Source organism: Rissa tridactyla, chromosome 9 (genome assembly GCF_028500815.1).
Source record: "Rissa tridactyla isolate bRisTri1 chromosome 9, bRisTri1.patW.cur.20221130, whole genome shotgun sequence".
In the NCBI taxonomy this organism is placed as follows: Eukaryota; Metazoa; Chordata; class Aves; order Charadriiformes; family Laridae; genus Rissa; species Rissa tridactyla.
The window spans coordinates 9,805,803-9,829,967 of NC_071474.1; the positions used below are offsets into that span (position 1 = coordinate 9,805,803).

At 43.6% G+C, this 24,165-nt stretch overlaps 1 protein-coding gene across 1 annotated transcript; it reads right to left on the reverse strand.

The window, feature by feature from the left end:
* Positions 1-24,142, reverse strand: MTHFS (methenyltetrahydrofolate synthetase). Its single transcript, XM_054214848.1, has 3 exons — positions 23,898-24,142; positions 20,250-20,514; positions 1-815 (listed from the first exon to the last, which is right to left on the reverse strand). Exons 1-3 carry the CDS (start codon positions 24,039-24,041, stop codon positions 592-594), a joined length of 633 nt encoding a protein of 210 aa, XP_054070823.1. The 5' UTR covers positions 24,042-24,142; the 3' UTR covers positions 1-591.
* Positions 24,143-24,165: the final 23 nt, after the last annotated feature.

Below are 24,165 nucleotides of genomic sequence, written 5' to 3' on the forward strand. Positions count from 1 at the left end.
TGGACGTGAACTGTTTTTTATTAACAGATACTCCTTTTATTTTAAGATAACTTCAAGGAGACAAGTAAACAGTAAAATTCTTGTATACACTAAAATCAATTACGGCTTTTCCAATCACCATTTTTTGCCCAGCTTACTATAGGACTTATCTGGCATCTACTTGTTTTGCTCATGGATGCACATAACATTTAAGTACTAAGAACTTTTATCATAACAAGTATCTCATTCCAGAATGGATCAAGAACCGCATTAGTAGCCAGTTCACTGGAATAATAAGACTATTAAGCGTCAAGTAGCTTGTTCCTCAAAAGTATGATGATAAGAAATGGTCCTTATTGTAATAAACAGTCACACATTCTTGTTTCTATTGATTCTAGAATAAGAATTCACACCAGATATTTGCTAATTAGAAGCAAATCAATACAATCCTCACTACTATTACCACATTTACACTGTTGGGTTTTTTTTGTTCAAACACAAATACTGTATTTTATTACTCCCAAAGTCATATATGACTATTAAAAAGTCAAGATTGATGGATCTGATGTCTTTGGTTGGTCACTCTGAAGGTGGGTTGGTATCAAGATACTTTCAGGAGCCTTCATAAAGGATTTCATCTACTTGGACATCATTTTCTGTCACCGGCACCGATTCACAAATCTGTTCCCTAAAAGCCAAGGCAATCGTGTAAGGCTTTCCAGTGGGATGTTTCATACATCTTTCAAGATAGGTGTCATAATATCCTTTCCCTCTTCCCAGTCTGTTGCCTTTTTTGTCAAACCCAAGGCCTGGCATGAAGATAAGGTCAAGACCCCCTGTAGAAAAATGAAATAAACATTAGTGGATGCACTATGGATTTCCTGATGGCTTGACTACATCCACATAACTTCAGACATTTGCAAAAATGCAAGCTTTGTGTTTTGCAAAATGCTTCCCTCTCTTTGATCAGATGAAAAATACTTTGAATACTAAACCTGTAAATTTACATTTTCATCTTATCAATTGCATACTAGATCAGCTGCAAAATAATTAGACCTTGAAAAGCTAGAAGGAAAAAAACTTACCTTATAACAAATTTATTTTATCATTTTAACCCCACGCTTCCAAATACTAATGATTATGACTCTAAATCCAGGCAGAGATTGAACTCGGGGAAATTAAATGCTGGAGGAATCAGAAAATCAAATGAACTTAAACATCACACACAAAAATAGAAAAGGAAAAAAGAATGAAAAGAAGATGTGTAAGAGAGAGAGAGCATCTTCTCGACACAACTGTAAGATGTCATGAACCCTCATTCAACCTCCCAAAATCGAAGAGCCTTGAACACAATATATTCTGGAAGTGGGTATTTGCCCTCTTCTATGAAGATCGAGATTTGAAGGCTTGTCTCTTTGTGATGTCAGGTTCCTCTTCTCCCAAAGGACTGAATATCCCTCCTTCTGGAGGGACGTATGGGCTCCCCAAGACTCTTCTGAGATTGCACCTGATTTCAACTCAAAATCAGTTAAAAAAACTGAAACAAGCTGCATAAGCTGCCAATCATCCGGACAAAACAGACCCGACCGGCTGGTGAAGCCCTGACAAAAGACCCCACCAACCAGGTCCTGATAAGAAGGCAAGGTCAGCTAAGCCCTTTTTCTTGCTTTGTTCATACTCTGTGAACGGATGTGGAAAGGCATCGTGCCAGGTAGCCAGCAACAATTTACACTCGGCTGCCCGCTTGTTTCAGGAGTTGATTCACATCGCTGCCAGGAAGGCAAAGGAAAGCGGCTGCCACGCTGAGCGACCGCCAGGCACGGAGGCAGCCAGTGTGCAGATTCCCATTACTTATGCAAGGCTTGTTCGTTAAGTGTGAGAAGTCTTGCAAGGACATCCTCTACACAAATGAGCTTGGCTGGCCTGGAATTGACCGCCGAACCCAGGAACATCCCACTCGCTAGTTTCACAATGCAAAGAAAGTCTTTCATTGCTTGCTGCTGTAGCAGACAGACACTTAAGGAGAGAAGGGCAGGAAGGGTAGTGGAAAGCCAGCACAGACTAAAACACAGCCCATACGAGTCTGGAAAGAAGACAAATACTGCGTCTCAGTCCACTGCTTCTTCCTTCTTACAGGAATGGTACTTAGCCTTGAGCAGCATCTCTATGACTTCTGCTCCTTCACCAGGGCTCACTACACCTAGCTGAGGAATGATGCCCAACATTCAAGGAGATGTGTGGGAGTGTTTACCGGAAGAGCCAGAGCTAAGCAGGGGTTTTCAGTTTCTAGGGAATCCCATGTGAGATCACGTATCAATTCCGAACTCAGCCTGGAAGAGCATGTTAAAAGTTCACATAAGACCAACTCATTTGCACATGCTTCCCAGGCTCCTGGAGATTTCCCTCCACTGTTCACCATTCAGAGAAGAGTCACTGATTTGAACATCCATCCATCGTGACATGATGACTTAATTAGAACATACACATAAAATATACAAGACAAAGCAACGTGAGATGCTTAGAGAAGATCAGTCTTGCAAATCTGGCATCACAGAGTTAAGAAGCGTGTTTTTTTTAAAGAGATCAGAGGAGTAAGAGGAGGGAATTAGCCAAAGGGCAGACCACAGAACATCACTGTTGAAATGAAAGCGAGTCCGAGTGTTTTACCACACTGCAGTCAATTTTGACTCATAGGACAGACAAATGGCAAACGGCAAACAAAGAGGAAAAGAGGCACGATGGCAAAGTATGGTCTCACCTGAAAAGAGATGCCATTTTTACGGTATCGCCATGTACATCATGTTGGCTGTACCATGCCACATCTCCTCAGTTTGTAAGTAAAAATACCTATTTGCCAGTTGTCCGGCCTATGGACTAGGACCCAGAAACAGGCTGATCTTCTCCCTGTTAGCATGGTCAGTAAAGGATTCCGCAGATGAAATCCTCCCCAGTTTACTCTGGTGCTCACTACTTCTCCTCGCCATGATTTGACTCACATCGGCTTTGCACAGGTATTCAGAAAGCAATATGTACCAAACACTATCGATGCGCAGGAAGAAACACACTCCGCCTTACACTTTTTTTTAGCTGTTTTCATTTTGTGGGACTCTCATGGCAAAAAGCAGGAAACATTTGCAGTCGCTACTGTTGGCAGGTAAGAATGCACACAAGGGGCAAATCCACACAGTAAAAAGGTGCCATTTCTCCTTACAGCTGTATTACAGAGAGGAAGAAGACAAGTCAGGGGAAGCGCTAAGGAAAGAGGGAATTGGCAGGAGCACTGCAGGGAAGAAAGATATTTTCTGTATAGTTTAACTGATAGCACAGGGCACACTCGAGTGAATTGAGATGCATTAAAGCACTGTGTTTTATTCTGGGTACTCTAGAGAAACAGAGTCTGTTTTAATGAGTCAGCTCCTCTATAATCATGGATTTTTTTATGCTGAATAACTCAAACAAGATTGTGCAAATCTCAATATGAAAAATGATGCTGTAAATACTGTAATAGTTACCCTTATATTTTTCTTCCACTGGAGCACTGTGATACCGAATACCTTTGCTCTGACTCACAACACGCTGTCTGATATCCACGCAGCTCACACCGCACAACCTTTAAGTAAAATGCCAAGCAAGACTTTCGGTAGAGAAATGACACAGCTACCCTGCAAGGCAGTTCAAGCAGCATTAGCCCCAAATCCTGCCCCGGGAGCTAGAATGAATGGCAGAGAGCTGCATGGAGAAAACGTTTCCCCACCACATAACTTGGGGAGCAACAAAACCTCTTGTGGTGCCTGCGGCAGCGCGGGGGAAGAGCCGTCACAGGATGAGAGGTGACACACAGATGAGACCAAGATTGCAGACACAGATGAGACCAAGATTGCAGACACATAAGATTACTATCAGCAGTGAGTGTACATCAACAGGATGGCAGCTGAGTGTAAGAACATCTTACCCCTCTTGGCACGAGGCCCTCATGCTCCCAGGCCCTTCCAGCCCTGCAGGACCACTGGTTGCCACTCAGGATGCCCTGCAGGCTTGCTCCTTTCTCACATCCTACTCCACTTGCTCCCACAGACCGCTGTGTGAAATGGCATCCTTGTCCCTGAGAAGGCAGAGCAAGTACTTGGACGTAGACAGTAAATTATCCATGAGCCAACAATGTGCCCTTGTTGCCAAAAAGGCCAATGGAATCCTGGGCTGCATACGGAAGACTGTGGCCAGTAGGTCAAAGGAGGTCATTCTCCCTCTCTACTCTGCACTGGTGAGGCCACAACTGGAATACTGCGTCCAGTTCTGGGCTCCCCAGTTCAAGAGGGACAGGGAACTACTGGAGCGGGTCCAGCGTAGGGCAACCAAGATGATTGAGGGACTGGAGCACCTCCCTTATGAGGAAAGGCTGAGAGAGCTGGGATTCTTTAGCCTGGAGAAGAGAAGGCTGAGGGGAGACCTTATTATGGCATACAAGTATCTAAAGGGTGGGTTGAAGGAGGATGGTGCCAGAGTCTTTTCATTGGTTCCCAGTGACAGGACGAGGGGTAACGGGCACAAGTTAGAACATACGAAGTTCCGTTCAAATACACGGAAAAACTTCTTTACAGTGAGGGTGACAGAGCACTGGAACAGGCTGCCCAGGGAGATTGTGGAGTCCCCTTCTCTGGAGACTTTCAAGACTCGCCTGGACGCAGTCCTGAGTAATGTGCTCTGGGCAATCCTGCTTTAGCAGGGGAGTTGGACTAGATGATCTCTAGAGGTCCCTTCCAACTCTGAAGTTTCTGTGATTCTGTGACCCACAAACACCACATCAATTTTTAGTGCCTCGTAAAACACACTGAGAGAGGTCTCACATTCGCCACCTACTTCTGTCCCTCTCCTTGTAATGTCCAGTGTCCCCCACGTGTCCATAGTCGTCAACTGGTGGTTCCTGGATGCCCAAGGGTCCTGTGACTACATGCCAGAAGCCCAGGAAAGCACACCCACAGTCAAGAGGCTTATGTTATAGGTAATCGGTGCTTCTCCTGGAATACTCGCATGTGGTGGTCTGCAATTTGCTAAAGGCTGAAAGCACTGGCTCAAGCAATGATGTGTTGCTCCAGCTTCTATGCAGAGAACATCAATGATTCTTACACACTTTAAACAAGCTACTGGGTATCCCAGTAAGGTTGGCAATTACGATGACAGTCACCTAATACTCGCTGTACCTATAACATGAGCTCTTGTGGCCACAGCTCCTTCAACTGTGTAGCACCGTGCGTGAAATAATATGTCCTGACCTCTCTATCAATGTGGGCACACAGCCATGCTGACACGGCCACACAGGTTTCATTTGTACTGCTAAATACAGCTGGGCCAGAAAACAAATTGATTTACAGGATCACAGGTGTTCAATACTGTTTAATTGTCAGCACACTGCCTGGCACTGCCGGTCCGAGTGACACTCACGCCTGCTCCGGGGGACAGGATTCCCACGGGCAGGAAAGACAGAAGAGCACAGGTCTGGCTCCTTCCGCCCTGTGCAGTCCTCCTACACCAAGAAAACTGGTTTTGCTCCTCCAGACAGACACAGGTACTTTCCCGCCACATGCCAGAATATGCAACACAAATCCTCAGACTGATCCTACAAAAATACTGCTGCGGTGGTCTGCGATAAAGCCTCGTATTACTAAAGATACTACGAACTGGAGAAAAAATAAAAAAACCACTATTGCCTTAGGGCCACAGAGGCACCACATGAGACCAAAAAAGAATAGACAAGCCAAGTTCTGGGTAGTGTGGAAAGCACTAGTCTGTGCCACTTAGCCCTGTGTTATTTAGCAGTGTAGACACAGTCATAGCTTCAAAACCTGCCACGTGGGTGTATAGGCACACTCTACTTGCACTGACTTGTGTACATCTATGTAGACATACCTTATGTCGCAGAGAAGTGAAATGACTTGCCCAAGGACTCAGGAAACGTGTGGCAAAACTACATGCAGAAGGCAGGTGTGCAAGCTGCACGTCCCCTGACTTAACCAGCAGACCAAAACATGAGCATCCCCTCTCTGGTGTTTTAAATAGGAATATACAGTTTCGCTTCCTCTAGGCAGCTGCGGTGAATCTCCTCAGTTCGGCAGTGCATTTCTCATTACCCTTCATGATGATATCAGGTTTGATTTGTTCCCCAGGGAAGGATTTTCTCCTTGCACCTCATTACCTCTCTTCTCCTTAATCTGATGTTCCTATTTGAAATGCCAGACGGCATTTTCAGAGGTGTTCTTGACAATGGTTAATTATAGAAGAGTCCATCAAACTGCACAGATACAGGTCATGTAAAGACTGTTGGGGACTTGTCCTGCCCTCAGAAGGAGCAGCCAGCATGGTTCCTCTCCTCCCAGGCTTGAAGAGGCTCCACAACCCCCTGCCACTCGCCATGTGGGGTCATTCATCCCCCCCTGCACAGCCAGACGGTCCTAATGGAAGATGAAACCAAAATACTCTGTCATCCCACCTTCTCATCCCTCACTGACGCTTTGCGGACACAGCAAAGCACCTGAGACCCATCAAAGAGGGAGCCAGGACTCTTTTGATCCTTGCCTCCAAAGCACTTACAAGAGGATGAGGCAGAGACCGAGCTGCAGCAGCTCCCGTGTCCCTGTAAGAGGTCGAGGGCAATCAGCTCCTCACAGCAGCAGCTGTGCAGTTTGAGCTTCTCCCTCAAGCACACAAGTTCATGCATCATTTACGCTGTCCCCACGAGGATGGCTTGATCCTCACAGCCTGGTACCTTGGGCAGGAATGGGCTCTTCAGCGGTTGGGTTTTCTCCCCGCACAGCTCACTCTGCGGCGGTGGTCAGGGACTCCCCCTGCTCTCCTCGGGCGTAAAGGTTTACATAAGGTCCTGGGCCAGAAGAACCAGGACGAGAACAGCTTTCTGTTTAAGGGAAAGGAGTGTTTATGGTGTTATGCACGCCATAAACAGCGTCAGAGCAGTCTACGCACCACCTCTGTGGAGCTGACAAACATTTGAAAGCTGTTCATTCACAAGGAATGAAAGTTTGCCTTGGTCTTTTTCTGATCTAGCAAGGCCCACAATGGAGAAAAAACCAAACCCTTTGTAAGGAAAACCTCACTTTTCAGAGTGAAAAGGGTGCAGTAACCATCTGCTGCCTCTCTATCTGCTACCCTGGCACAGAAGAAAAAATTAACTTAAATCACTTGACCCCAACATTGAAAGTATCAGCCTTGGTGACATGTAGGGTATGGGCCAATGAGTTGGAATAACTCAAAATTTTCTAATTAATGACAGAGTTGTTACTGTAACTTTAATTACTGTCAGCATCAGCATAGTTAGGCCTCTTGGGTAGGTGTTAGCTTCTCAACAGATACTCTACAGGGCGCAGATCATCAACTGTATTTACACAGCACCTAACACTGTGGTCTGGCTTAATCACCAGACCTCAGGGAAAACAACTCCACAGAAGTAAATACTTCAATTATGCTGCAGCAAAACAAACCCCTTCCCCTTTATAACTAGTATTAAGCCCTAGAATGTCCCAGGTGCTCCTGGGACATTCAGCTTGGTATTTCCTTCCAGATAAAAGTTTTCTGCCCTTTGGAAAAAACCTGCCCTTGGTTTCAAGTGCAGCATCTCTGCTATTAAACACTGGCCTTGGTATAAGGTCAAAAAGGGAAATGCCAGATCTGTTCACTAAAGGCTGAATCCAGACCCTACCGAGCTGTGAGGGTCCTGGAAGGGCTGGGATTTCTTCCAGAGGAAACTAGCTCGTTATCCCAACTGAGCTCCAGAGAAGCCAAACACCGTTATCTCCCCAATGAAATGTGCAAAGAGACAAAAACATTACCCTTTGCTGCAATTGATAAGCATTTGAAACAAAGTCATTAATCCAAAACAATGATGCTGACTTCTTCCAGTAACACAGGGCATTGCAGACATAAATAGTTATGTCGCTTAACTTTACTGCAGCCAATCTCCTAAAATGTAAATACAATCCCTTAAACAGAAAGAAAACTCTGATCTGATAACTCCTATTTGCTCACACGATCCAGCCTTTGAAAATCAATATCAGAAGCTCAGCATGAATCCTCATCTCCTTGGAAACCTAAGTTACAACACAAAGGATCAGATCCTCAGTTACTGTAAATCAGCATTGCCCCACCAATCCCCTCTGCACCAGCCTTGGGAACTACGTGAAAAATACTCTGAGTTACTGACATAAGTTTGAGAAAAATCAATTCTTTTCTCTTGTAGATATCTGTTGTTGTTTGTTCATAAACAGCTCTCCCCTAGCGCTCATTCTGTAGTCTCCTTATGATCCCAAACGGCTACCTAACAGGACTAAAAGTTGTATTTCATCTTAGACTGAAAAACCAGCCCATTTTATACCGCAGTCAGTAGCTCTTCCTCCAGGTGTTTCCCCTGTGTGACCACCTTTAATTGTGCAGTACCGCAGCCCTTCAGCAGGACTCACTGTTTTCTAACTATTCATAGGCATCTGTTGCTTCAGAAGGAAAGCCAGGGAGATGCTTGCTTTTTACCCAGCACGCACTAGCCCGGCACAGGCATCGAAAATCGAAGTGTCACATGCCAATCCCACAGGTTCCATCCATGGTCTCCTACACTGGGGGAAAAATGCTTTTAGCACCAGGGGCAATCACTTGCTTTATTTTCATTCCTATTTGTGTATGGGAATTGCAGGTACCAGGAAGGTTTTGTGTCCTTTTGTCTTCTAAAAAACTTTTTGCCCACATCCATGCACACCCATAACCCATCAATCTACCTTTTACATACACAGAGATGCCAAGGAGACTATCCTCTCTACAATCCGCGCCCCAGGTAATCGGTCCACTAGCATGACTGAGACAGCTTCTGTTATTACTTCAATAAAATATTTTGCAGAAAATAGAACCATCAGCAGAATCTACAAACAAGCACGGAGCAACTCAGCGTTTATCTGTCTACTCATCCATGTCAGTGCTTTGTGTCAGCATGAAACATTGGTCTCCACAGTTCACACTTGCCCTTCTGAACTACAGCATAATAAAATATTTATACTTCTCCCTGAGAAGCTACACGATAGCCATCAGTCATACAGGTTTAAAACAATGGAGTGGCAGCCGCTCCGTCGTTATTAAACCTGCAAAACACACTAACAAAGCCATTTGATCAGCTCCTGTGCCACAAAGCTGCTATCGAGCAAACACCCTCCCATTTTGAATTCATTTAAAACAAAATCTTATCAATTTAGTGCCAACGCATTTGAAAGGTAAAGTGCACCGCGCAGCATCAGCTGTAGCATACCGGCCCTGCACAAACAAACCTATCCTGCTCCGCAAATAAATATCCTTTCATGTGTCATCAGGGAAGCTACTGAGTTCAAATTCTGGCTGGTTTCACAACGTGGGAAGACTGTGCGAGGCTATAACCATCACACTCACTTCCCCTGAGGTTTAACTTACAGTCAGCTGAGGTCTAGTGTCTCATTTTCAGAATTTGCCAAATGTCTACCTAGAAGAAAATTTGAACAAGAGCTTTTCTATTTCACTATTATTCATCAAGTCTGCGTAAGCCCCGTAAATAAACCATAATCACTTAATGCCACCTACAAAAATGTCTGGTTTTGCAAATTCAGAGTAAAGGAAATAATTGCTTAGAAATGCTTTAGTTATCAGTCTGCGAAAAATTACTTATCTAGTCCTGATAAGATGTGAGCAGAGTTAGAACAGCTTGATTGGGAAAATACGGGCAATGAAAAATGTTTGGTTCAAAGGCACATGGGTTCTCCTGTGATTTTAAACCCCCAAAATACCCTGAAACAAGATGTACCAAGGAGCAATTCCAAAGAAAGGACAAACGGCATTAGAGCCACTTTACAGCACATCAACACATCCGGCTAAATCAGCAAACGCTGACTGCAAAGCTGCTCCTGTAGGGAAACTCCCAAGGCATTGGTGCTTGAACTGTTTCTACTGAGATTGTTGTAACAGGGACTAACTAAAATACAGGCATCTTTGTGTATCTTCAGGTGTTTTTATGTGATATTCTTTAAGATCTTATCAGTTACGCTTCCCATAGTGTTTATCTGAGCGCTTATTTAAATACTTCCACTTGATACATCTGCATGTGCACTACTTCATTTCTTCAGTCTTGGTCCTCTTTTGCATGCTGCCGTCCGGATATTTTTAAATCAAAATATGACAGAAGTGAATCATTTGGGGATTTTTTCAATACATCATGCATCGCTATCAATATTTCCAATGCCCTTTGACGCACTCGGCAGATAGCCTATCGTAAAATACACAGAATTGCTTGTGAAATATAAACAGTTGAGACATCAACTTCTTTGCCAGTGCATAAACCTGACTCCTGTGAGGAGTTACACCACTTGATGGGAACATCAGGCATGCTGACAGGCAGGGTATATTGAACATGTAGAGTCAGCTGGTTTGGAGGTGATGGCACCTTCACTGTTAGTGTCGAACGTGTTAACATCACAACTGAGAATCCTGCTTCTTCCATCACAAGATTTTCTTCTATCTTTTTAAGCTTGCACAGCTTAAAAAAGCCAACTGTCCCTGGAATCCTCCACCTCCCTCACTCCAACCCCTGATTTTTGGAGATGCTACTCTGGAGCACTTGTTCTCCTGTGTGTCTGACTACAATTCCTGGATGAGATTTTAATCACAGGAAAACAGCCTAAATGACACCAATGCTCCATAGTAAATCTATGGAATACTGACACCTGCCGGCAAAGGGCTTCATGTCACTCCTGGACAGGAAATTGCCCTCTGTCTACAACCCAAACACTTATTCCCATTTCAGGTGCACCAAGAGCCAGCAAAAGCAGGAAGTGAATCCAGGTATGATGCCAAACATGAAGACCAAGAGCTATCCTTACACTGCGAACAGCAGCATGAGTCTCCTGCTCCCTGAGAGCCAGCGGCTCTCGGCCAGGTCTAAGGAATTTCCCACTGTACGAGGGAGATGACGGTGTATTTTGAATCTCAGCAAAGACAATGGGGATTAACTGTGCCAGGAAGACAAATCTTTTGTAACTGGAAAAGTGCTGACCTGATTTAATAGCCCGCTAAGCTGGCAGAAAACCAATCCTAGGGAAAAAAAAAAAAAAAGTAGTAATTTTATGCCAGATTCATGAGCTGAATCTGCTCAGCAGTGAGTACCAGAGATGGCACCGAGGTTGGGAGGACAAGGGGAGCACAGAGCTGGAAGCAAGAAAAATGCAGCAGGACTGTCCCTTCTGTCAGCAGGGCAGGGCAGGCAGGGCTCGGCTGTCTCACCAAACCGCATCTTCAGTCCACGCTACCGTACACAGGTGAGCAGCAGCAAAAAGCTTCCTCTCCACTTCTCCAGGTTGTCCTGATTATGTGCACAAAGGCACTGAGATGAGCTTGGTGCCGGCTCTTCCTTTACAAAAATGAAAATAAAGGGAAACAAAAATGTTTTTTTGTATTAATGACCGCAGCCAGAGATACCTGCACGTTTGCATTTCTCCCGTATGAGCCTGTTGTACAGACTCAGGCCACACTCCAGAGATGAACCCAACCTCTTATTTGCTTCTGAGAGATTCCTGTCTCTAGGAAACAGTATGAAGAAAATGACAATGCTACTATTCACGCTCACTGTAGCAAAATTAGCCCTCTTTGAAACAAAACACTTGAGAGTCACTTGTAGTGAATTTAAAGCCCTTGCCTATGTCGCTTTCACTTCTCTTTAAACTTTAATTGATTACAGCAGAAGTAATCTTTTTAGTTGTTTTGCTGAGTGTAAGCAGAATGTTCTCTGCAAGAAGGCAAACATGGATGTGACACTTAAGATGATTACACGGAAAAGCACTCTTTTAAAGCCTTAATGAACTTTATGAAAGCAAAAAGCTGTAGTGTTCCAGAGCGCTCAGCCCTCCAGGTTCACTGCAGGATACCCTGGCACAGGCGGTATTAAAATTAAACCCCACAGTGTTCACAGTTTAGTCTGCACCAAGGAAATTCAGGACATAAGGACACCAAAGGGCATTACAAAGTGATGCCAAATAAACACATCAACTTTTGCATTTCAGAGCATTTTTTTCAAAAGCCTTTGAAAGAAAGACACTCTTTGTAATCATGCCATACCTGTTTCTGAACAGAAGCAGAGGGAGAAGCTCAGCTAAAAGTGTCTGCCTTCACCAAGCAAATTGGGTGCCGATTGTTATTAAGCTGTTTCAGGGAGCTGTGGAAGGTGGTGCTGACATCAAGGGCGAAGGGCAGACACTAGCTGCAGGGAGAGCAATCCCAGCGCTGGGGATGGAGTTCCACATCTTTCAACGGAAGGCTGGGATGCAGAAAAACCCTGAGGGAAACAGTTGCTATCATAGCTGGGTCCAACACCTGAAATATTTTATTTCCAAGCAAGTATGTTCCTGGCTCTACCAGTTACAGAACACGCTACGTAGAATAATGTAAAATTATTTTATGGATCTTTAATACCAGGACAGGTATTTTTGTAATGACACATTGTTGTGGGATACCTATGTGGAAACCAGTAAAAAAGATTTGCTCAGTGAGCTGATTTGAATAGCAGTTTTATGGCACATACAGAAAAAATTAACCTCTACAGTGCCATTACATATATTCCATAGTATGTCTTTACCTGGGCATAAAAAGTTCTCTTGGGTATCTTTTCTCCAAAATAACATCAGAGAGACTGCAAAGGTTGAAAGAGCAACGGCTGTAACTCTTACAGGTCTAGAAAAGCTTCTATATGAAAATAAGAAAATGGATGAAGTCTGATAGAAAAAAAATACAATTGATATAATACGGGTTTAACTAAACAATGAATAATGAAACTAAATCAAACACCCTCATTTACTTCTCATCATAGAAGAATGAGGTATCACTTGAACTGAAAGCAGCAAATTCAATATGAACACAAGGAACATAATATGTCACGTCGCGTAGGAACATAATATAATATTAACATAATAAGGAACATAATATTTCACATTACAACTAACTAACCAGTACAACTCACAGCTGTCAGAAGGCAGCGGAGCCAAGGGCTTAACACAAATAAAATGAGATGCTTAGAGGAACGCTCCGAATGCCCACAGGTATAGAAAAACCAGATCCTGCTCGTAAGGGAATAAGCCGGTGACTGCAGCTGCAGAGACAGGAAGACATTTCAGCTATTGCTACATGGGTGCAAGTTGTGAGATTTCCTGACTCTTATAAAACACATGATGCTGGACTGTACAGCCGGTTCTCTCACCGTATGTCTCACTGCACTGCGGGAGGGGAAGCATCCTCCCTCCACGAGAAGACTCATCACCAGAATGTTAATGCCTCACTTGCACTGAATTTGTCCTCCTTAATGCAGATCAAAATACTATGGCTCATTGTCTCCAAGCAGAAGTTCATTCCAAACTTTAAATCATTTCATTAAAAAATAAATTACATTAAGAGCTAAGCCTCGATTTTCATTTTTTTTTTCGTGCCATGCTCTCAGGTTTTCTTTTTTATGACCAGTGTAAAAAGATTTTAAATTATAATCTATCCCTTGACATATATTGTACTGTAAGTTTTAATCAAGTCTCCCAGAGGAAAAGAAAACCTAATAGTACCCTCAATCACTTTACAATCTTGTTTGGGGTATTTTTTGGTTTTTTTTTCCTAAGCAGTAGTATTTAGCATCTCTGCTTTTCACATACCCATATTTCATTTATTCTAGATATATTCCAATCTGCATATATCTCATTTAAATACTCATAGTTACCCCTGAGCATTATTTAGTACATGTCTTTTTTCAGAATGATTAGCATCATTTTGTATGGTCCCATTATGCCTCCTGTACAGCTATACAACATCTAATGGAGCTCAAGTAGCGTATTAGACCTTCCCTGTGCTTCAAGACAGCATTTTCTCCTCACACCACTTTTTATTTCTAAACTCTAATGTGCCTCATATTTCAAAATCCTCCCGTTTCTTTTTTCTTTTTTGGGTGGGGGGTGCGGGTGGGGCGGTGTCCAACCCGTTATCTTTTTTTACATCCCACTTTATTTTGCAGCTGTTAAGTTGAACCTATTCCTCTTAAGACGGTATTGCCACCACTTCAGTCGCACTTCTAAAGAACTGTGCTAAAATTTGGAATAAGTAAGAATACCGATGGCATCACAAGGCCATCGGTCCTGGCAGCAAACGCAGCCTCTTTGAACGTATGAATAAGTAGCAGGTGTTCAAAGCCAGGTGAAAAAGAGGCTTCTGCGGACTAAAATAATTCTGCGATGCAGATCCCCGTGGCAAAGTTTAAAATAGGGCTAATAGCCACTCAGGAATAATTTCAAACTACTTGAGGTTGTGAGGAACTGTAGCCTAGAGGTAGCCAGCGCTTTCCTTGCAAGAGGGTCACACGTCCCGGAATAAATAACCCTCATAAACCAAGGACAATCCAGGCAGGTAAGCTGTCCCTGCCTGTTTCTACTACCAGCACGTTATTGTAATTTATGCAACAGCAAGTCTCAAAATGTTCTGGAAGTTATTAAGGGCAGAAAGATCTAACTACCCAAACCTCACAAGCCAACATCCAAAGCCTTACGTGAAAATGAAGCAGCGAGAGGTTGCTGCTAGAGATACGTTAGTATTTCCTCACTTTGTCTGAAAGTTGGATCTTTATTATTAATAATAAATATACTGTCATTTAAATCACAGATTATCTAGTTAACATTTCACTAATTATCTTGAAGGGTACAACACTAGTATTGTGATCAGTAGGCCACCAAAGTTTCCAGTACTGAAAATGCCGTAAGTCTCCAAACTAAATTGCAAAATACAAGTCCAGTTCTTAATACCTTCACTTCTGGGAGCAAAAATACATTCCACTTTAGTAGAGTAGTAACATTATTTAGCATTCCCCATTACATATAAGATGTTATATTTTCAAGTGCTGCCATTTTTCAGCCTGGGTATTTATGCCAAACTGAGGTGGGGGGTTATGTTTCTTTTATTTCAGGCAAAATGGTTCACTGGTTTCTAAGAAGAAAGTTACGAAAAAATGACGGGGAAAGCTTTGTTGCTCCATGCTTTGAGGCAAGAACTTGCAATCTTGCCCGTAGTATCCTCTGTGTCAATGATGTGGCTTTAGCCCCGTTCAAACCCAATTGAGCTGGGCTTATACAATGTTGGAAATGTTTGAAATCCTGCCGTTTGCAGAGGCTTAGGGAAGATGTGTCGGGGCAAACGCTGGGCCTCTCTGAAGACGCCACCCTCTCCGTACCACTGCTGGAGGCACAGCAGCATGGGTGGCCCCACGACTCTCCCCAGGAGCCAGTGCCAGTTTCCAGGGGACGGTCCTTCCATCCTGGCTCTTCCTTCCCACTCCACACACCTTTCACTGATACAGTCGCACGGTAAACTGGTTCTGCTCATCTGGGTTAAAAAAATCCCAGCCAAAACAGGGTGCAGGAGAGGAGGAAAATACCCGTCATCCAGAGCAGCGAGCTGATGCAGTTTACCATGGAGAGGCAGGAATATGCTGAAAACATGAGGAGGGAAAACTCGTTAAGCCAGTATTGTTGCAAAGACAGAGCCCAGGGAGCTGCAGGCTCAGCTCATCCCAGCTCCCAACTGCAAGGACTCCGAAGGACTGTCATTTCCGTGGCTAATCCTAGTCCCGCTGACTGGGGCAAGACTGGGAACTGAAACATGGAAGGAAATGAGGACTGAAGTTTCACTAAGATTTTTTTTTGGCATGCCACGTGTTTATGCAATCCCTCATCACCAGCTTCCTACCAGTTGCATCAGTCCAAACCCGTGTGGTGGCCCTGTCTGAGCGAAGAAGAGCCTTTTATTGGTGCTGAGTTACTTCTAACCAAGACTGGTTTCCCAGTATAGCTCCCAATGTGGCTGCAGGGGCATCTGTGCTGGCACAGGAGAGGAGAGGTGGGGACCAAGAGGAGGAGAGAGGGCAGAGGCTTATTTAATCAGGCATTGCCCAAAAGAAACAATCACAAAACTATGTTTTTTGTACTGCTTAGTACAAAAAGTACTACTTAACAGAGAAACAGTTTTTCTAAGCCAATAAAAAAGAGAAAGAAGCCAGAATAGTGGGGAAGGAAATGAGTAAACTGGGACGGGGATCTTGTACGTCTGGAAGAGGACAAGTAAAAGAAGACAAAGCACATGATCTTCTCCTCCCTTTTGGCAGGGGCGAGCTATTTATGTTGGCCCAGCTGCCCCTGAAATGACAGGCTAGGACTGAGAGCAGGAGGAAAGGGGGAAGGCCAGAGAAGGACATGTGGAGAGGGAGATTCAGATAGGTTGGGCAAAGAGCAGATGGAAAGGGGCATTATGGTGGCAGACAAATTAAAGCTTGGAAAGGGGGTCTAGCCCAAGGACGAGACAAGTCTGAGAAATTATCATTTTGGAGGGAACAGAGAAGAAACCATAATGTTTGGAAAAACAAGCAAAAGAGTTGGTGTTCACTGGGGGCAGCTCCTCTGCACAACCCAGGCTGGAACCAGGATCCTGAGCCTCTGCTGCTTCTCCATCAGCAGACACCAGTTAATATCTTCAAGTCACTGAACGCTGTAGTGATGAAGAGCCCATACAGAAATGAAGACCTCTGTCTCCACATCAAAGTTTGAATAATGCAGAGTGAAAAAGGCCTGCAGCTCTAACCTGAACAACAGGGAGAAAACAAATGACTGAGCACGTACTCGTTAGCAGCATTCATTAACAGCAAGCAGTGTTCATCTTTTGCCTCTTTCATAGAGCCCAGATAATTGCATCTGGGTTCATCTTTGAACAAGCCCAGATCTGACGGGCAAGGACTATGTAATAACGTACTTAAAGATCAGGGCAGAATTTACACAGGCAGAGTGTAAAACAAAGAGGCTGAATTCAGTTTGTACACATAATCCCGTTTCTTGCATTTCTTAGGAGAGTTCCTCACAACCTATTAGAATAAGCAGACTCAGAGCCATAATTTCTAGTAACTCATCATTTTTTGGCCAAAGAAAAGCATTCAGGCCAATACCCCTCTCCCCATCAGCCAGGTGAATGTTTTAAAAGTTGTCTATAATTTATTGTACACCTCCCACTACTTGTCAATAGTTCAGTTCCGTGATGAACATCTAAGCATAACGTTTGCTCAGGTCCAAGACTTCCAGCTGAGATCCCTCAGTCCAAAGTTGGCCACCTGCCTCCCTTCAAAGAAGCCACCTCCAAGAATTTTACCATATGGAGATAGTCAACCCAGTCAATTTTTTTCAGTCCCAGTAAGAATACTCTCTTTTTTGGTGGAATAACTTAGCTTTTCACCCATAATTCTCAGAGCAGGTTTAAGTAATAATAAATAACATTACAAATGAGGAAACCCATGTCCAGCCCGCTGAATCACCCCGCCTCCCTAAACCACATTGAAATGAGAGATGCTGGGGAAGTGTCCTTTAAATTTCTGTAGGAGTCGTGATAAAAAGCAAACAGGGAGCATGGTTTTATCTGCTTTACCCCTTCCAAAGTTGTGAAGGTATCTACACTCCTGTAAACAATTACTGCAACCTGCCTCAACTTTCACCAAAAATACTACTTTGGGCAAAACCCGATACCAGTGCACTTTTATACTTCTGATGGGCAAGGATACAAATGGGATTTGGTACCTATTAAGAAAATGTACCACTGGCTTGCTCCAAAAGTTGTCTAAATCTTTCAGCAGGTATAGCTGGAAATGAACCAAGCCATGCACCTGTGTACAGCCCTACTCCAGACAAAATATCTGAATATTCTTCCACCTTTGCTCTTGCTGTTATTCTGTCCATTTAGCCTAAAGAAATCAACTTTTCATATGACAATTACTGCCACCCATGCATGGTAAAGAAGAGGACAGACTTTCTACTACTAAAACTGCAGTGACCTTTGTTTATGCCAACAAGGGGCAATGTGGTGTACTGCCGAGATGAAAATGGGTAAACCCTGATCCAACAGAAGAAGGACTTTCCAAAAGGAAGGGTTTATGTCTATTCAACACAGCTTGTGCATACCACCAAAGACTGCGAAACTCCATGCAAAAATTACACCTAGTCTTATATTTGAGCTATTCTTCACAATAACCATGCCTGAAGTTTTAAGGACAGTGTGAATTTAATCTTTTTGTCATGCAAAATGAATACACGCAGAAGTGACATGACTTATTTATGTACCTGCAGGGTATTTCTTGGAAATTACATTGCAACTTATGCCAGCAATGGGAACATTACTAATATAACACCATGTTATCTCCTTATAACAATGTAAATGCCTCAGATCACCACAGTATTTGATAACATCACAGAGATAAATGTTTCATCCATGCATAATTCCAACAATGGAGGCTGGATGTAGTAGTGAGGCAATTTGCATTCCTGCAAATGTACCAAAGTTCAAAAAATATAATAACTGACATAAAAAATACAGCAAAAGGAATTTAAAGACACACTGAGATGCAGCGTGTGCTTCTGTGGGGACAAATCGGTTATGCAATAGTGAAAAAAACCTAAACTTATTCTCTAATCCACAAAAACTGTCCAAGGATAAAGGACCACAGTCTCACCAAGATCTCACCAAGGTAGCTCTCTTGGCGTGTCACTCTCTAGACTGCTGCAGCTCTCTGGGCATTGCTCACTGCCCATAACCATACCCTGGTGCAGAGAATGAAACAGCAGCTCCAGAACTAAAGGTACCAAAGGTTGCTCCTACCTTCCCCCATCTTCACTGCCCGCCACCTGGGCCATCCCCAACTGACACATCCCAGTGCACTCTACACCAGGTAGCCCTTGCTCCCCTCATACCTCATATTGTGTGTTTACTCTGAGATCTATTCAACAGACCTGTTAAATTCAATTAACGGCAGCTCATCGGTAGTACAAAAGCTTGTCCCAAGTGCGTGAACTAAGCTCAGTCAACAGAACCCTGGACTTATTAAGGGTTACCTTCAAAAGACCCTAAATCCCACCAATTTAAACATATTTTTGACAAAAAATTAGGAAAACAAGTAACAGTGCTAAATATTAAATGTAAAGAAGATGGTTGTATGAAGCAGTGAAATCTCTTCCTCGCTAAAATTTGGACACAGAAAGGATTCTGAATTAGGAAAGAGGTAAAGATTGAAAATAAAAGAGAAACAAACACAGTGAAGTGTTCTGGGAAAGTACATTGGCATCCCAAAGCAAACAGAAACTCAAGTTCAACCAAACAGAGTCATATAAATGTTATGTTTCTTTATCAAGCATTAAAAAGCGGGTAAGTCTGTGAGGCGTGGAAGCTGTCTGCATGGTAAATTTCCACCTAGAGAAAATTCTCCCAGACTGAGGTTTCAAGCATGTGTTCAACATGAGTTTTCCATTAATAACATTAAACATTTCTGCAGATGTTTCAGGAAGATATTAGTATGTTTACAACGAGAATGCAAATAATGAATGCAGACACAGAAAAAGTAAGTTTGTTTACAAGTCTGTACAAGTTGGGGAATTTTAGGTGAAGAAAGAGAGAGGTTATTTTTGGACCAAAACGCACTTGCTATATATAAATGAACTTTTAACTTTTCAGCCCTGTGAAGAATCCAGTGTCTGAGACAGCATTATAAGATCAAAATTAAAATGTGAGAGAATACTGATGGAAAACACTTTGCAATATTCATCCAGGCCTACAAGAAAGTCCTTTTATTTTCAGTCTAAGGTCTCAGTCCGGAGAGCTGTTCTGCATGGGTGGGCTCAGTATCAGCACTGTGATTCATCCATGCAATACGATTTGCAGGATCAAAGATTTCAGAAAATACTCATGTCAGCCTACAGGCATCACCTGAAAAGTTCCCTATCTTCCAGGCAGCGCAAACTGAAGTTCTCAGAGTGCGTCCTAAAACTGTGAATCCTCCCTGACTTTCAATGTCAGCCTAAGCCAGTCCCGGCAAGTCCCTGTCTCCTCCACGAGCCTCTGTGTTATGCTTGCCGAGACTGCACTGAGGATGTCCACGAATCGGACCACGAAGCTGATTTATCTGGAGCGCTGTGTTTCCTTCAGCTGGATCAACTGTGCAGTCCTCTTCCTGCCCTGATGGCATATCACAGGGGTGCCACAGGGTAGACAAAAACAGGCAAGAGAAAGGAGCATCTGCTTACATCGACTTAAGCACCTCTACAACATATAAAACCAAAGTGTAACGTTCCATTTCACTCGTGCTATCAGATTATTTCTTGCTGGCCTCCAGGCTACTCCAGCTCAACAACCCCACAACGCAAGAAGAAAATACTCACCACCAGCCAGAGCCTCCTCTCTTGCACTGTCATCATCACTAGGCTGGAGAATATTCCAGGATGTCAAAGTAAGTGAAGAAATGTCTTCAGCTGATGACAACTTCAGCATGTCCATGTGATTGCTCTGAGGCTTGTAACGTGGGATGAAACACTCTTTGCCTTGCTTAAAAATGTCCTTAATGATTTCTTCTGTCTGGATTTCATCTGGCATGCTCAGAAAGATTGCAATTCTTTTGGAGTCTTGGTACTTGGGATGGCCAATCACCTACATGGAAAATTGATGTAATCAGTTGATGAAGTTTATGAAAAGATCGACTTACTTTATTTTAATTAAACACACCACTGGAACAAAATATCAATTGAAAAGGGCAGAGATACCAACTACCATGCATCATAAAGAGAATAAACTGACTGCTTCCTACTCCAACATTTCTACCATCAGTAAAATCAAAGCAGGGAAATTTTTGTACCCAGTGAACAAAACATTGTAACATAGATTTGGGCCAGCAAAAAACAATTTTGGAAACAACCCCCTGATCCTTTAAATATCTGTGCCATATAGTGCAGACATCCTCAAATGCCGAACATCTCTGGAGAAAGATGCTGCAGGTCAGAACTGCCAGCTTATGCAAGGCATGAGGTTTTTGCATTCCTTTTCTTCCACCCTTTTTACATGCTGCGTCTCTCATCCGGGCCTAGGTAGAATGAGAAGCGCATCAATGATAATAACTCAAGAAAAAATTAGCATCAGAGCAGCCGACTGCAGAGCACAAAGTCTTCCAAGACCAGGCCCCCCTCTTTTTTTCACCTGAAACGCCTTCCCTACAGCGAGTTTAGATATATGACTCCAAACATCACCTGCTTCTAATAGGTGATCTTATTACCGCACATTTTTCAGAGCTTGAAGGAAAGATGGCCTTGGCATGTTTTGGTTTTCATGAGGTTCTCTGTGCTGGGCTCATAAAAGACTGAATATAGGAAGGAAAATAAAAAACGCTTATATGGTGAAAAAGTGTTAGCAGAGTCATACCTCACTGTGTCTCTGCCCCATTCCAGAGTGAATTAGACATTAAAAATGGAGAGGAGGTTTTTAAAAGCTTGTCTTCTTGTTCTCTCATACCTTACATATTTTGTTACTTACATCTGGACAAAACAAATACAAATGTGTTCCTTCTCATATAAATGTGATTTATTCTTATTCTGCACACTTACAAAGATGTGCCAAAAATATCAGACAATTGAGAAACTGTGCTTATCTACGGAACAGAGAGTAACAAATCCTTTGCTCTGTGTTTGCTTAACTGCAGGGTAACTCGTTCTGAGCTTTAGCCTTTGCCCTGGCCCTGTTTTGAGAGATAAACGTCCCTATCCAAGTTGTAATGCTTCTCACTCCGTTTTTGAAATTTCTTTCCAGCACAGCAATTAAAAGCCCAGGTGAAATATTCAGACGATGGATATTTTTTTGTAAGGAAAAAAAAACCACAAAATACCACACACTCTGGACCAAATTATGGTAATGTGTTGCATAGCCATAGAAACCTCTTAACAATTCAAAACTCTGTTTTACTTCCTTTTGTAATTTGCCCAACCTTACACATGGATTTTTCCAACTAAGTGATTAAGCTCTCAAACAACAGAATTTCCATGGCAGCTTTTGTTTGAAAGAACAGACTACTTAGTCAAATTGCAGACTCCAGACAATGCCTGTGATTCATGTTGTTGAAGGCCTCCAGAGCTGAACCTTCTCCTGGGTTTAGAGAACAGAGAAACTGAGACACAAAACTCTCCTCTTTCAAAGTGCTGCTGTGGGCACCACCCAGGTCCAGTCTGCTCCAGTGTGTCCAGTAACACATTGATTATGCTGTATATCGAAAGAAATGAGGTTGAAGATGTAAAACCACAGGCAAGCAGGAAGGCAGAATTTCGGATGTTTTCAGAACCGTGAAGATGAAGCTGCTATGACTCGGAGCAGTTTCTGAGAAGAGTGAAAAAATTTCCACACTTAAAAAATATTATCTGCCCTTTGTTCACCAGCTGATAGCTATTTTTGCAGAATCAGAGCATGCAAACAGCATGACTTTAATCATGAACATAAACATTAAAAAAGAATAATCATCTAGAAGCTAATTAAATACTGGTGGCTAGGTCAGCCTGTGAAGCTATTTCACTTTGAATTTAAAGATCCTTTTGAGATGAGATTTTATGACTAAAAATATTGTTCAGGTGTTATAAAAAAACCTGCTCACTTTTATCAGCTGCAAGTGCTGATATATGTTATAAAGCTACGTTTCAGCCTCATATTATTACAAATAGATTCTCAGCATTTTCAAAAACTTTATTCACATCTGCTCTATTACCCTTCTGTAAGGAAGCCGACTACCTTCTCCACTTGTGCAATGCCACTCTGCCTCAAGAAAGCTTCAGGATTTTCAATTCGTGTCAGATTAGTAAAAATGGCAGGATAACATCAATTTATATGTCATATTTCCTGGTGCCTTCTTTTAAGCAAAACAAAAGCTATGTCTTTTAGTGTGCTCTCACGAGCAGACACGAGTGCTCTGTTGCTGAGCTTACCAGCAGCAGTTAGAGAAAGGCTCCTAAAAATTGGGTACTACATGGGCTAGGTGCTTATGAAGTTGACATTTTTTTGAGAGGATGCATGCCAGTATCTTCTAAAAATTGAGAGATTTAAGTCTTGGATGTGTGATTACTAAAATGCATTATCATGATAGTAGGACTCTACGTGTATTTTTTAAAAAAAAACGTCGCCAGCAAAAAAAAGGTTATGTGAGTTCCAGTTAAACTTCCTATGACCTGAAGTTTCTGTGCTGCCACGTCCCACTCATGAAGTGGCGACGCATTAGTATTAAGTGGAGTCTGTAACATGATTTGAGATCCTCTGGCAGGACAATAACAATATAAATGCAGATCAACTAGAATTACCCACTGGTGCTGAAAAAAAAAAAACCAAACAAACCAAAAAAACCCAAACAGGAATACTGTGCTGTACTACATGCAGCGACTGCAAAATAATATTTTATTGTGTTTATTAAAATGATAAAATACACCTATATAAAAACTTTGTAATCCAAACCGAACAGGACATTTCAAAAGTACATGCCGCTGTTACGCTGCGCTAGGATACCGGCGAGGTAAACGCTGCTTGGTACCTTTTAAAGCACAAAATTACATTAAAGTACAAAAATTACATTAGAAACAAATGGTGGAGGTGGAAGGAATACCACTGAAAAGGCACAGAAGGGAAACGGCGGCCAGTTAAACGAGGCCAAATCGAGACAGTAGTGAAACTTTTCTGTCCATGAAGCCAGCGCAGGAGAAACCCGGCCGCTGGGGGCCGGTGACAGAGCTCGCCTCCGCTGTCACCAACACCCCCTGTGCAACTCGATGGCGGCCGGCACCGCTCACCGCAGCACACACCAGGGCCCCCCGACATTAATTAGGAGCGAAGGGGGGGGAGGCAGGGGCCGAGGCGGAGCTCACCCCCCGCAGGGAAGGCCCTGTCCCCCTGAGTCACGGCTTCGCTCCCCAGCGCGGCCTGGAAAACCCCCGCCGGGCTTCCCCGCGCAGGCCCGACTGCTCGGCCCTCCTCCCGCCCCCGGACCGGCTCTTCCTGGAACCCGCACCCACCTTGCGACTCAGCAGGCGGGACTGCCGCTGCCGCTCCGCCTCGCCCAGCGCCCGCAGCCGCCGCCGCAGCTCCCCTCGCAGCGCCCGCTTGGCCTCCCGCAGCGTCGCCGCCGCCATCTCGCCGCCCTCCCCCGGCCGCTCCATGCACCAAGTGAGCCGGGCCGCGGAGTCGGCCTCGCCCCGGGGGCGGCGGCGGCGGTGGTGCAGCCGGGCAGGGCTCCCGGGGACGGCCGGGGGTCAGCCGGCCGCAAGGTCGCTGCTCTGAGGG

Coding starts and splice junctions, on each gene's coding strand:
- MTHFS (XM_054214848.1), bottom strand. CDS start 24,041: ATGGAGCGGCCGGGGGAGGGCGGCGAGATGGCGGCGGCGACGCTGCGG. Junction 20,515..23,897: donor CCCGCCTGCTGAGTCGCAAG/GTGGGTGCGGGT, acceptor TTTTCCATGTAG/GTGATTGGCCATCCCAAGTA. Junction 816..20,249: donor AGAGGAGGCTCTGGCTGGTG/GTGAGTATTTTC, acceptor ATTTTTCTACAG/GGGGTCTTGACCTTATCTTC.